At 39.4% G+C, this 14,496-nt stretch overlaps 1 protein-coding gene across 1 annotated transcript in view; it reads left to right on the top strand.

Moving 5' to 3' along the window:
• Window positions 1–14,496, top strand: part of Trpm6 (transient receptor potential cation channel subfamily M member 6) — a 120,011-nt gene that overhangs the window by 71,509 nt on the left and 34,006 nt on the right. The window contains exons 26-27 of the mRNA XM_059247168.1: window positions 9,619–10,766; window positions 11,655–11,764. Of these exons, the coding sequence (XP_059103151.1) occupies window positions 9,619–10,766; window positions 11,655–11,764 (1,258 nt within the window). The remainder of the gene's footprint in view (window positions 1–9,618; window positions 10,767–11,654; window positions 11,765–14,496) is intronic.

Below are 14,496 nucleotides of genomic sequence, written 5' to 3'. Positions count from 1 at the left end.
AAAATTAGCCAGAAAGGGTTCTGCTCCTATAGAATACAATGAAAATGAAAAAACACCGCCTGCTTTATTTGTTAAGTTCCCATCTACACTGCTCTCAGAAAGAAGGGGTGGGAGGCCACACAAATCCTGTGCTTTAGATGTGTTCTAGAGACAGGAAACTGAGCACTGTTTTGAGTGGTGCTTGCTAAGACAGAGTACCCTTCTTTCTGTGGAGTGATCCTCCTTCTCCCAGCCCCAAGTAAGAATGGGACTATTTTTCAAGACTGCAGATGACCATATCAGCTATGGAATCACTGCTTATATTTCCTCCCTTGTTGTTTTTCAGTTTCATCTCATTATCACAGACTTTCATTTTACGTGCATAAATGCTTTGTCTGCATGTACCTATGTATAGCTGATGTGTGTCTGGTGTCCAAGGAGGTCAGTAGAGAGGGCATTGGATCACCTGGAACTGGAGTTACAGACAGTTGTGAACTATCATGTAGATGCTGGGAACTGAACCTGGGTCCTCTGCAAGAGCAGTTAGTGCTCTTTAACTGTTGATCCATCTCTCCAGTTGCAAAAATATTCTTTTAAAAAAGTGTGTATTTTGATTTTATGCATATGTATGTGTGCCTGCAGAGGCCAGAAGAGAGAGAGTGTCAGATCCCCTGGAACTGGAGTTGTAAGCTGCCATTGAACATGGGCCCTCTCTGGAAAAGCAGCCAGTGTTCTTAAGCACTGAGCCATCTCTCCAACTCCACCTGAAGTATTCTTTATTTAATATTTTAGTTTTTATTATTTTTTTAAAAATTTTTCTTGTTTTTTGAGACAGGGTTTCTCTGTGTAGCACTGGCTGTTCTGGAACTCGCTCTGTAGACCAGGCTAACCTTGAACTCGGGGATCTGCCTGTCTCTGTCTCTCAAGTTAGTTTTTATTTCTTTAAATAGAAAATTATATGACAAATTTTGAAATATATAAGACAGAACATAAGACATTCACAGCCTTGTTCTCACCAGCAGAAATAGCCAAAGACAGTTAACTATCAACAATGTAATTGTTACTTTTAATGATTGTATATAATTCTGTCTTCTCTTGTAAGGAACATTTGTCATTTTAACATAATGAAATTGCAGCTTCCTTAAAAGTTGTAAATAGTTTTAAAAATGTTACAATATAGAGGAAATCATTATCATTTCACTTTCATCTCTTATTACCAAATGACTTTTCCTATTTTACCATTTTCTCTTACCTTTCTTGTTTTGTATTTGGGGGATTATCTCCTCATGTCATTTATTCCTTAATGATTTACAAAGGCAATTTGGTTTATTAAGGGATATAAATGTTAGAATACTAATTTTCCAATTTTTATTAATAGAAAAATTTATTGGGGGCTTATAGTTTCAAAGGGTAAGATCATGTTCATCAAGGCAGGGAGCACTACGCTAGAGTAGTAGTCAAGAACTTGAATCCTTATCCAGTAGGGAGCAGAGGTGGGAAGAGGGGAAGAATGAGAACAAACTGGAAAATGACATTGGCTTTTGAAACCCCTCCAAAAAGATCACACCTCCTAATCCTTCCCAAACAATTCCACCATCCAGGGATCAAGTATTCAATTATATGAGCCTATGGGAGCCATTTTTAAGTCAACCACCACATTGTACTCTCTGTTCCCCATAGGCTAATAGCAATATTATCCTGCAAAATGCACTCAGTTCAACTTCCAAAGTCCCTACAGTCTTTCACAGTGTCAACACAGTTTAAAAATGCCAAGTTTCTTCTAAGATGCAGGTAATCTCTTAACTGTAACTCCCTGTGAAGTCAAAAGCAAATTATATACTTCCAACATACCATGGCGTATACGAATTTCTAAATGGTCTTATTAAATAAAAAACACGGAGCCAAATATAGGGGTGAAAGCCTTAGATCAGGGAAATAGGGAAAGCCACCAGCCTACCTTACCTCACCAATTCTGCAGCTTCCAAATATGTGTTACTCCTTTCTACCCACACCTTTATTGCCTTGCTGTTCTGCCCTCTCGTTGGCTGTCTGAGCCCAGCTACCTCACTTCCTCTCCTACACAGCTCTGTCACTTTCTGTCTGTCTGTACAGACCTCCAGGCCTCTATGGTTGGTACTAGGATTGAAGGCATGTGTCACCACACTTGGCTCTGTTCCCTAGTGTGGCCTTGAACACACAGAGATCCTGCCTGCTAAGTGATAGGATTAAGGGCGTGTTCTGCCTGACTTCTTTGTTTACTTAAAATGGCTGGCCTTTTCCCCCTGATCTCCAAGCAAGCTTTATTTATTAATGCACAAATAAAATATCAACACATTTCAGCAAAAATAAAATATCACCACACAATGGCTCAGAAGATACATTACCATTCCAAAAGGGAGGAAATGGGGCATAGTGAGGAAATACTGGACCAAAGCAACATCAACATTCAGTAGGGAAAACTCCAAATGCTGTAGTTTCATGTCTGATGTCAGAGCTTAGATGGCTCATTCCAGCTTTGCTGACTACAACATACTTTTCTCTCTCAGGCTGGATCCATTCCCTGTCTACAGCTCTCCTTGGTAGATAGCCCATGGCTCTGGCATTTCCAGTGCCTTAGGGTCTCCAACACAATGCAGGCTTTACTTTCACAGTTTCATGCAATGGCTGACCAATCTGGGCTTCCCTGCAGGGACTCCCCTGCACATGCCTGGCCTCAGCAGCTTTCTTTAACTGTGGAAGAAGAATCTACAACCTCTTTACTCATGTATTCTTCATGACTTTAAAGCCAGGGCCATGTGACCTATGCTGCCCTTCTGTTGCCTGCTTGGGATGGAGCCTCTCCACCTTGAATTATGTTTGCATACATTTTGATTTGTTGATACTTTCCTTTGTTTCATAAACTTTCCTTTCTATATGTTGGAAGCTTAGCTGGGTGAGGTTTTTCCTTAAGGACACCATTCCCTTTCTTTTTTTCTACATCAGGCCTGTCATCTCTCAGAACAACCCTTGGCTCTAACACTAAATTTACTGATGCTCTTTTTCTCTTCAAACTGTACATTTTGTATTTTTTTTGCCCTGTTTGCGAGAGTAGCTTAGTAATAGCCACATAATAGAGTAAAATATTAGGCTATCTTGATATATCTGCCAAATAAATTAATTCAAAACTCTTCAATTTAGCTGCCAACAGATTTTTAAGACAAGGACAAGCAGCAGTCCCATTCTTTGCCCAAACTTAAATTGCTGGACCTCCATAGTTCGCATTGCTCTTAGCTCTATGGTCTTCCAAGCTCCTACTAGGATGATCTCTTAAGCTCTGCTTACAGCTTTCAACTGCTTTTCTAGTCCAAATTCCCAAAGTCTTCCACATTCCTCCCCAATCCAACTTGGTCAGGGCTGTCAAAGTAACATCCCACTTCCTGGTACTAACTTCTGTCTTAGTTACTTCTGTATTCTTATGATAAGACACCATGTCCAAAGCAACTTATAGAAGAAAGGGCTTATTGTGTGCTTACAGTTTCCGAGGGTGAGTCCATGACTGTCATGGCAGAGAGCATGGCAGTAGGCAGGCAGGCATCGTGCTGGAGCAGTAGCTGAGAGCTTACATCTTTATCCATAAGTAGACAGCAGAGGGAGGTGGGATCCCACTGGGTGAGAATAAGACCACTACCACAAATTTTGAGCCAAATTTGAAGCAATTAAATACTGGCCAGGATAATGGACACTGGCAAGGTCCATATTGGTGATTCCCAGAGTATGGCACCAAATTATATCAGTCAGGTGCTCACAAAGGCAAAGTCCACAAGGCTACATACTTCCCACCTTCATTCAATCAGGGGAAAGCATGCATCTTGACATATGAATGTATGTACAAGCATACATACCTGTCTATGTACCCCCTGCCTACATGTGATCAAGCACATGTTGTACAACTGGGGCAACCAACCTTGTTTACAGAAGTGAGAACATGTGACTTGTTATTGTACATGAACAACAGCCCCTGACATTATAGGAAGTTACCTGTCCTTGGGCAAATGGGGCTTACAGGTTAGAGGCATTTTTGTTTTATAGATCTCTTAAGCACAGTAATTTAAACTTAAAACATAATTTTAACTATCACATTCAACCCTTGAATTGTATCCTGAGTCAAATCCTTAACTCTGTAGTAGGTACCTGCTCATATTGGGATCTAATAGTCATCAGCTTAATGGCACTCAGATGGGAATTTATGTATCTAGTTAAGGCATTAATGATGCAAGAGCCAACAGCAATCAGCAGAAACAGAAGGGCCAAAGGCCCTATGGTGGCTGACATCAGAGTTACTATCTAGAAGAAGCCTGAAAATGAGAATAGGAAGCAGTAATGTCTCTCATTTAGGTCCTTTTTTTTCTGCAATTTTTTTTTGTACAGTAATATTATCTCTAATGATTCCCAAGTGGCTTGCATACAAACAACATTTTTTTCTTAATATAACTTCCTTGTTCTGCATAGAGCAGGTTGAGTGCCCTATTACATTGTAGGACTATTTCAGCTAATGAATCTATTAATAGATCTAGAACTATTTAGCTCTAAAAGGTACTTTTTTGATAATGAACCTGGAGGCCAGCATGACTCCTGCTATGCCAAAAGGCACTATAGGTAGCCATTTTGTCCCCCTTTGCCAGGGAGTTTCCTTTGAACCTAATATTCCAGCCTTTTTTGAGGATAATGGGTGATGTACTCTCTTCTGTAACTACTTCCTGATGAAATTAGGACATTGTGGTCAGGGTCCAGAAAGATTGGGATGCTAGTCAAAGGCCAGAAGGGGATTAGGGCAATGGGGTATTCATCAGATGCACATGGTTAAATGACCCAGCTTAAGAAACAGGGAACAATCACATTGGCTAGACTGGTTCACCATCGGCTTTTAGCAAGTCCAGGGCTCTCCAGTTTTGTAGGACTAGCAGGGGTTGGCATGGTGTAGATCACTCTTGGAGCAGTGTGTAGTCCTCAGCTGATTCCTGGATGATGTTTCTTAGCCAAGTGGAAATCTACTGGGACAGATATAGATTAAGAGTAGAAGTTAGAGTTAAGAAACTTAAAGGGAATCTTACATTTGGAACTTCCAATCTCATCGTCCTGGTAATTGGGGGAGGGGGGAGTCCTAAGTCTTTGTGAGAGGTGGATCCAAGTCTTCTGACTCTCTTGACTTCCTGAAACTTACATAATTGTTTTTTATTTATAAAAGAGATAAAAGTTTTAAATATATTAACATTATCATTGTTTGTAATCTGTATTAAAATCTACATTACAGAAAAAGCAGCTAACAGGTGTCTATAAAACAGCTGGAGTAGACTCATGCCTTTGAGTCATAGCAAAAGCTATGGCTTTGGGCTAAAAATTCATGAACGTTCTTTTCTCTTCCCAGAGGGCTGGATATATGGATTGGACAGAGATGTGTTTAGCCCAATGAGAAGGACCTTTAAGTCTATACTTAGAAGACAATCAAAGGAAATTTAAAATCTTGAGCTTGTGATTATGATGTAGTCAGTACTTTACCATCTTATCGTAACTCCATTGATCAATGTTAAATCTCTGAACTTTTGAAACCTTAGTATAACAATAGCATAGAGAGGGAAAGAAATCTGAAACATTTCTCATTTTTCACATACCTTAAATAACTTCCTTAGACTTTTATAACTTGCATTTACACATCTTAAAATACTTTTTTTAGATCTTCACAACTTAAGCTTCAAACCTTTTTATTTCCGTCTAATCATTTACCATGAGGCACAAATAGTTAGTTACTGAGAACAGTCATTGCAAAACAAGTTCTTTTTTCTTTTTTTGAAATAAAAGAATAGTAAAAAGTTACATCTGAGACATGTTTATCCTTTATTATGAAGCCCATTAGCAAGGTAAACCTTTCTGCCTTTCTCAGCAGGAGACCTAGTAGCGCTAGAAAAAAAAATCAAGCCTTGATTTTTTACATATAAAATGAACTAACAAGGTAGCTGCAGTCTTGGGGGAGGAGCTGGTTGCCTGTTGCTGCCAAAGGGACAAAGCTATAGTTAGCTATCAACACCACCAGAGATCTGAGAAGGATAAATTATAGCAGGAAGTATAAACCAAATGGCCTTTGTAGCAATAAAAATGACAGAGACTTACCTGCTACCTGGGAGGCTCCTGCGGTCTCTACAACTGCATTGCAGGGCAGAGGTTGGAGGTTTTTGGCTGTCACACAGGACAGCATTGCATCTCCAGTTGCTGCACAGGAGAGCATAGGCCTTTGGCTGCCAGTCTCAGAAAGTCTGAGAGCTTTTCTTGTGGACAAAGGACTTGGAAAAATTGGTCTACTTTGACTTAGAGTAGACAGTCAACTGACAGTGTCCACAGTTGGTGCAGGGCCCTGGCAGCTGGGGAGGCATGAGGAAGTTTTTCTCAATGGTTAGCATCACCACAATCCAGGTCTATGCCCAATTTGTTTTTGTTTTCTTTGGAGACCTTAGGGTTGTTTCAAGGATCTGGCATTTTTGTCTATCACAGGAAGCTTTTTCCCATTAAACATTTTAAATGCCAGATTCATCAGATCTCTGAAAAGTTTTGAGTGCCATCTATTAAGTATACTTGATTTCATTGGGTATGGTGGCACATGCCTTTAATCCTAGCACTTAGAAGGCAGAGGCAGGTGAATCTCTTTGAGTTTGAGGTGAGCCTGGTCTACAAAGTGAGTTCCAGGACAGTCAGGGCCACACAGAGAAACCCTGTCTTGAAAAATAAAACAAACAACAACAAAAAAATATGCCTGACTTCAAATTAAATTTACTTTTTGTTGTTGTTATTACTTGCTTTAGGCTTAGCCTTGAAAACATACAAGATGCTAAATAAATCTTATTCCTTAATTAATTACATTAGTACTTTGCATGATTACAAGTATAGTTCTGAACACATTAAAGAATTTGATCATTTATGACTATTAGCTTGCATATCTTAATCACCTTTAACAGTTTACTATAAGTCAGTGGCTTTTATAGGATTAAGATTTGCATTTTTATCCCTGCTAGGTTTAGTCTTAAAAAACAAAAATTTTTGAATTAAAGCCCTATTAGTATCGAAATAAAACTTTAAATCATATATATATATATAACCCATAGAGAGACTGGCAACATTACCATTACTTTCCTGGTCCTTACATAGTGCACCATTACAGAATATCACAGTTTCTTGTATGACTCAGTTTATCAAAATAACTAAAGCTTAACAAAATTAGCAAAGACAAAGAAGCTAGACATACATCCTCAAGTCGGTCTCTGTTAGCCTAATTAGACCTTAGGAAGGAGAGACATTCTATAGACTCTTTTCCAGACTGATTAGATCACTGTCTTTGCTGCATCATATGATAGAAACATCCCAGTTTCTAATGTTTAGTGTTTGGTGCTCATAGCTGTGGCCCTAACTCATTTATTTATTTTTACTAATCTTTTAAAGATTACATATTAATAAAGACATTACAATGTAATCTGTTTTATAAACTTAAAATATCCCATAGCCTTATAAATTTAAATATTTTTTAAAAATCTAGTTTTTTTTATTTTTTAAATTCTCATTTATTGTGGAAATTTATGACTCTAACAATAATGTTATTTCATCAAAATCCCAGAGCTAATTGCAGTTAGGTACAAAACTCTGCTCATAAAAATACCATTGGGACTGAGGATTGACCATTCCTTAGTCAGACTGATGAGAACAGGAGGAAGAAGGTGGTCAGGTTGGGAAGGGACCCCAAAGCAGTAATTCCAAGAATGTCACTACTGGAGGCCAGGAATGACAGAAGAGAGTTATGTTTTCCAGTTTCTTGTTATCTCTTCCCCTACTCTGGAAGGTAAAATGAGGAACTGACAGAAAACTAAGGTTTTTGGTAACACTCTGGAATTTCCTTTTTAAAAAGTTTAAGATCTCTCAACTGTGGGCTCCTACAATATAAAAAAAAATAATTTCAGTATCCTTTCTTTTTTACTTCAAGAGGGATGGAGCAGGGCACAGCCACAGTCTAGACAAGGCAAAACCAAAACCAAATTCCAGCAATGCAAGCAACTCCATGCTCAACATCTGGATTCGCTCACCATCTTCTGGGGCTTCTCAAAGGGGCTTGGGTTACATCTCTAGCTCCACCATCAGCAGCACTGTGTCATGTTTCTGGAGCTAAGTGTCCAAAATCAAGGTGTCACAGGACTGCACTCTCTCTGATGTCCCTAGAAAAGAGTCCTTCCTTGCCTTACAAGCTTCTGGTTGCTTGTCAGTGGTAGTAGCTCTTGGCTTTTTGCTATACAACTCTGGTCCCAATGCCATCTTCTCTCAGTGTGTCTTCACATCTTCTTTCTTCTGTGCTTGTCTGTGCTAAGATTCTTCTTCTTCTTCCTCCTCCTCCTCCTCCTCCTCCTCCTCCTCCTCCTCCTCCTCTTCTTCTTCTTGCCTTTGGGGGACATATTTATTGGTTTTGAGATTATAATACAGTTACACAATTTTTTTGTTCCCTTTCCTCCCTCCACCTACTTTCATGTACTTTGCCCCCATCCTCCCTTGCAAATTTGCAGCCTCTTTCTCTGTAATAGACGTGATAATACGGAAAGGGGAAAGCTCAGGAGGCGTCAACACTAGACAAAGAGCTACAGGCAACTAAGGAAGGCTGAAAGCAGGAGGAACAGTCTTCCCTAGTGAAGACCACAACAGACTGAACAGTCAGCCCCTGAATACACACATACAAATAACAGTGTATGGACTGAGAATGACTTTTTTTCTTATATTTGTGTTCCTTGTCTTCAGGTAGGGTTTAGCAAATGACCTAATGTTAACTTGACTACTTTTGTAAAGAACCAAATAAGGGTCTTGGGTTAAAATGTCAACATATGCTTTTTGAAGGAAACAAAACGTCCCCACTAGAGATATTTACAATGATATGTACAGATAAACATTTAGCAAACAAGATTTTATTAGTTTCTTCTCTGTGAATGGAATTGTTATCTCAATCCAATTTATTTGCAGTTTACTCTTAAGCGAGTCTAATGAAGAATGTGTCATATTGTTTTTTCATAAATTAATGGCCAGATATCATAACTTTGAGTTCATGCATTCAAAATAATTTTAAAAATTGCCTTATGTCTTTTCTGAATATAGATCTAAAATGGATTTTATTTGGAGTGTGAGAAGTATATTTGAACTACGGTGTTGGAGGTGTTTTCAGTCTCAATTGTTTTGATTTTGTCTTAGGATCTCCTCCCACTGGGATTGTCCAATAGAAGGTTTTCCAATGTTTGTCGTGCAAAAGAATGAATACATTAGTGACTAACAATGGGCTGATCCATCAGATAATTGCAGTGGTAACCTTCAGGCAGCTGGAAAGTTGGCTCTGAGACATTAGAAAGACATGAGGGCTGGGCATATAGATTTATCATATTCCTCCCTGGGAAGATAGAGGAAATCAAGATCACTTGGGATTAGAATACATACTGTGTTAGAGAGAGAACAACATAGGAAGTAGGCTTAGCTTTGGGAAGCAGGTAAGATATGGCTGTCACTTATGGCTGGAAGCAAGTCAAGAAGAGAGCAAAAACAATTCCAACAGAATAATGTGTTTATTGGTTTTCTTCCTATCTTCACCATTAGGGTTTCAGAGATGTTCTTCCAACTGAAAGAAATGAATGACAAAGTATCTTTTATAAAAGACTCCCTACTATCCTTGGACAGCCAGGTGGGACACCTCCAGGATCTCTCGGCCCTGACTGTTGACACCCTAAAGGTCCTTTCAGCTGTTGACACATTGCAAGAAGATGAGGTTCGTCTGGCCAACAGAAAGAATTCTACTTGTAGAAAACGTCCCCACAGCTGGACCAATGTCATCTGTGCAAATGTTCTAAGCAGCATGGAGGGCTGTGAAAAGAAGAAATTTCAGTACTATAGCATGCCCCCTTCTTTGCTGCGGAGTCTTGCTAGAAGCCAGCTTCCCCCAAGAGGGCATAACGGTGCCCTCTTAGAGATTACACACGGTAAGAGAGAGGCCTCACATGTAAGAGAAGAACAGGAGGAAGAGGAAATTGAATCAAGGACAGTTGCTTCTGGGGGGTCTCATGCCAGACAAGCACACTCTAAGTATGGCCAGTTTCTCTTGGTCCCATCTTCTGAAAAGCAAGTTCCTTTGTCTTTGGAAAAACCCCCACATATTTTCAGATCATCTGAGGAGGCCCACATAGATGGCTTGGCACTGGAACATATATGCCAACATGATATCACCATCCATCTGCCTGTGCAGACCCCTGCTGCCTCCCACCAAGCATTGGTAGCAGAACACAAGGAACATCATGAGGCAGTCACACAGATGTCAGACAAATATGACAAGGCAGAAGAAGACCCACTCACGCTTAGTGGCATGCCTGCTCCCACGACAATGACTTCTCTTCCTTCCCGAGGCATCAGCATGCAAGCTGAAGGTGGATATGTGAATTGGGCATTTTCAGAAAGTGATGAAACTGGTCTGTTTAGTTTTAAGAAAAAGTGGAAAACTTGCTTGCCCTCCACTAGCAGCAGTGACTCCATTCCAAGCAGAGAATGCCCCCTGCAGAGAGGAGGCAGGTCTGGACTGGATAACTCAAGAAGACTGGCCCAGCATAGTGAGCGCTCAGTGGTGGCTGGTCCATGGACCCAGCCAAGAAGATCTTTTTGGATCAATCCTCTCTGTAAAGACAGACCTCTCATTAGGAGTCGTAGTTTTAGGTTCCACAAGGAGGAGAAACTGAGGAAGATCTGGAAGAACAACAGTAAGGAGCAAATGTTTTAAATTTTTTATTTTTTTTCTCACTCATTTTCTTAGTTTTTATTTTTCAAACTTTTCATGCAATGCATTTTGGTCATATTCTCTTTCATCTCCTAACTCCTCTCAGATCTTCCCCTACCTCCACAACGTCATGTTCTTTCTCTCTTCAAAGACAAATAAAGAAACAAAACCAAAAAACAAGCAAACAAACCAAAACCAAGCTAGAAACAAAACAAAACGCGCGCGCGCGCGCGCGCGCGCACACACACACACACACACACACACACACACACACACACACAAATCATGGAGTTGTTTGCGTTAGCCAATTACTCCTGACCATGGGGCTTGCCCTGCCTGGGGTCCAGTTGATTTAGCCGTGGTACTCCATTAGAGAAAAGTGATCCTTGCCCTGTCTCTCAGCAGCTATTAATTGCAATAGCTTCTTGGTTAAGGGTGGAACTTAGTGTCCACTTCCCCTTCTTACTGGCATTTTTGTCTTGCATGAACTTGTGGAGGTCCTGTGCACGCTGTCACTGTCCTTCTGAGTTCATATGTGCATCAACCCTGCTTTGTCTGGAAAGCACTGTTTCCTTGGAGTCATCCATCATCTCTATTTACCACAGTCTTTTTTTTCCACCTTTTTTTTTTTTTTCTGTATTGATTCCTGAATCTTGAGGGGTGAGGTGTGATAAAGACCTCCATTTATGGCTGGGTTGGGTGAGGAGCAAACATTTTAAAAAGTGTGGTCATTTTCATTGTTACTCTTCTGAAAATGCCTGGGATTATTGAGGATAGCATCATTCTTCTCATTATCCCAGCCCCCTCTTTAAGACAAAATTGTCTCTGTATACGGCCTTCAGCATTCACATGTTCACCATTTCTCTTCCAGGCCATTCAAGATCCTCAGAGACAGGGTCAACATGGATCAAAGCAAAACTCCTCACCAAGAACAGGAGTCTGTCCAAGAAGAAGACGAGGACTCAGGGACTCCAGGTGCCAGTAAGTATTCCTCCCTTTGTACTTCAGGGTTTGAGCAACTGACTTAGTGGCATCTCCCCTTGGCTCCTGTTGTGAACACACAATAACATTGTACAGGGAAGAGTGAAGACATACATTTTGACTTGTTTATCTCCTCACAAGCTGAAAGCCGGTCAGGTTGTTTCCAGTTTGGGCTAGTCTAAGAGAGCCTGAGTGAACATTTGTGTATAAGTTCTTTCATGAACATTTGTTTTAATTTCTCTTTGGCAAGTCCTTGGGAGAGGATGAGGAATGCCAGCATCCTGTGGTGTGTAATTGTTAGCAATGCCACCACATGGCTTCCTGTGTCCATGTATGGTTTATGAGTATACCAGCTGTTCTGCTTCGACATCTGTCTGCATGAAGCTCGGTCTTAATCTCAGGTGCATTGGTGACCCTGTAGTGTGCACCGTTGTGAGGTTAGTGAGTATTGACTCAAGCTCCTAGGAGAACTCCCATGTGTTCGTCTGGACTCATCTGTCTGGGCCGTTTATAGAACGTAGAGCTGGATTTGTTTGCTGACTGTGCAGTTGTAAACTCTTGCTGTGCGTTCTAGTCTGTTGTTGGGTGTTTTGTGACCCCTCTTTCCCACTAGAATGTTACTCCTTTGTTCTCATAACTGTTGTCCGATATACGGAGATTTATTTTTTAAATTTTGATTAAATATTTGACTTTTTCCTTCTGCAGCTAAGGGTTTGCTTTCCCTTCCTGAACCCAAGATATCACGAAGACTGTGTTTTGTTTTCAGATGGGATTCCTAATAGTTTTAGTTTCAACAGTAGCTCTAAAGCCCATTTTAAGGTAATTTTTGTATATGGGGATAGGAAAGGACTGAATTTTCTCTCTCATATGAATATCAAAAAATTCTGTCATTTTTTGGTAAAAACGTGACTTTTTTTTCTATTGAATTACCTTAACATTTGTCAAAAGCTAATTGACTATACAGACCCACACAGTATGTGTGGCTCTATTTTGGTCTATCTCCATGCCAATACTAAATCTATCTCAACTACCGAAACTTTATAAGTTGTGAAATCATGCATAAAAGAAATCCTTCGTTTTTCAAGAAATGATTTGGCTATTTTATGTTCTTTGCATTTACGTATAAATTTAGTCTCAGATTTTAGTTTTTACACAGAAGCCTTCTGGGATTTGGAACAGAATTGCTCTGAATCTGCATGCCAGTTGTGGAAAAATTGACATCTTATCCACAGTTAGGTGTCTGATCTATTGGAAGTGATATATGTCTAGCTAGAGGTCTTTTTTAACCTTTTCTCAGTAATTCTTTGTAGTTTTTAGAATTCAGGTCTTGAGTATCTCTTGTTACATGTGTATCTAAGAATTGAAAATACATATCAAAGTTTTAAAATTTATTGTAATTGTAGTTACATTAAAACAGTAAATTTCTCTTTCTGTGTGTGTGTGTGTGTGTGTGTGTGTATGTGTAAAGCCTTGGTCTTATATTTCACAATTTTGCCAAACTCACTTTTGCTTTTGGAAGTTTTTTGATGATGTTTTATTTAAGTGATGATAATTGATGATGCTGTTTTAATTCTTAATTTTCAATCTGGACATACTAACTTTTTTTTTTTGCCTGATTACACTGGCTAAAACACTTAGTGTTAAAGAGAAGTGATGGAAGTGGGCATCTTTCCATTTATTTTTCTTTGAACTATAATGGAGGCAGAACCAGGGCCTTTGTGTTTTCTTTTATTGCTCCTGGAAAGTGCTTTGTCTTTTGCCTTTAAATATGATATTTATCAATATTATTGTGCACCAATTTAGATGCTTTTCTTCTTTACCTTGTTAATTGATTTTATAATGTTAGAGTTAAGATTTTGAGCATTAAACCAGCATTACTTGGGTAAACGCCACTTGTCTACCTATGTACATTTACATATGATATTAATTTTGTTAGTCTTTTTGCACCTGTGTTGGGGCATTGTCTTTAGTTCCTTTATTGTCATAGCTTTGGTTTGGGTATCAGAATTATCCCAGGATCATTGTCTGCATTGGGTGTATGTTTTCAGGGTTTTTTTTGTGAGTTTGTAAAAAGTTGATAATCTTTCAACATTACATATTCAGTTGAATTATCCAATAAAACTATCCTTGTGGGAAAGTTTTTAACTACATATTAAGTATCTGTAACAGTCATAGGACTATATAGATGATCAAATTCTTAAGTGGTTTTTTGACCGTTTCTGTATTTAAAGTCTTTATCCATTTTGCTTAATGTTTCCTGTACATCTCTGCTCCTGGTAACTTGGGACATCTCTTCCTTTCTCTTGGTTAGTTGGGCCAAGGGTCTGTGGATCTTATTAATTGGCACAGTGTTATTTCTGATAACTCCTGCTCCCCTGCCCCTCTCTCCAGCTCTGTCTTTGAGACAGGGCATCACTATGTGTTCTGGCTGGCCTGGAACTCAGGCTCCTCCCACCTCAGTGCCCCAGAAGCTGGCATGACAGGTGTGTTCTACCTGCCTCTTGTGATATTTTCTTGTTGCTGTTTTACTGCTGCGTGAAGGACCTGTAGTGACACCATCTCTTAAATCCTGAACATTTGAATTTATGTTTCCTTTCTTTGTTTCATAACTAGTCTGGCTGCAGGTTTTTATCTGTTTTTGTTAATTTTTTTTCTTTTTGAAAGACCAACTCAATTTTATTGATTTTTCTTTGAATTCAATTCTGTTTCCTTTGTTCAGTTTACTTTGGGTT

This window comes from Peromyscus eremicus, chromosome 1 (genome assembly GCF_949786415.1).
Source record: "Peromyscus eremicus chromosome 1, PerEre_H2_v1, whole genome shotgun sequence".
Taxonomy (NCBI): Eukaryota; Metazoa; Chordata; class Mammalia; order Rodentia; family Cricetidae; genus Peromyscus; species Peromyscus eremicus.
The sequence above is the reverse complement of the archived record's forward strand: the minus strand, read 5'-3'. Positions and strand labels throughout refer to the sequence as shown.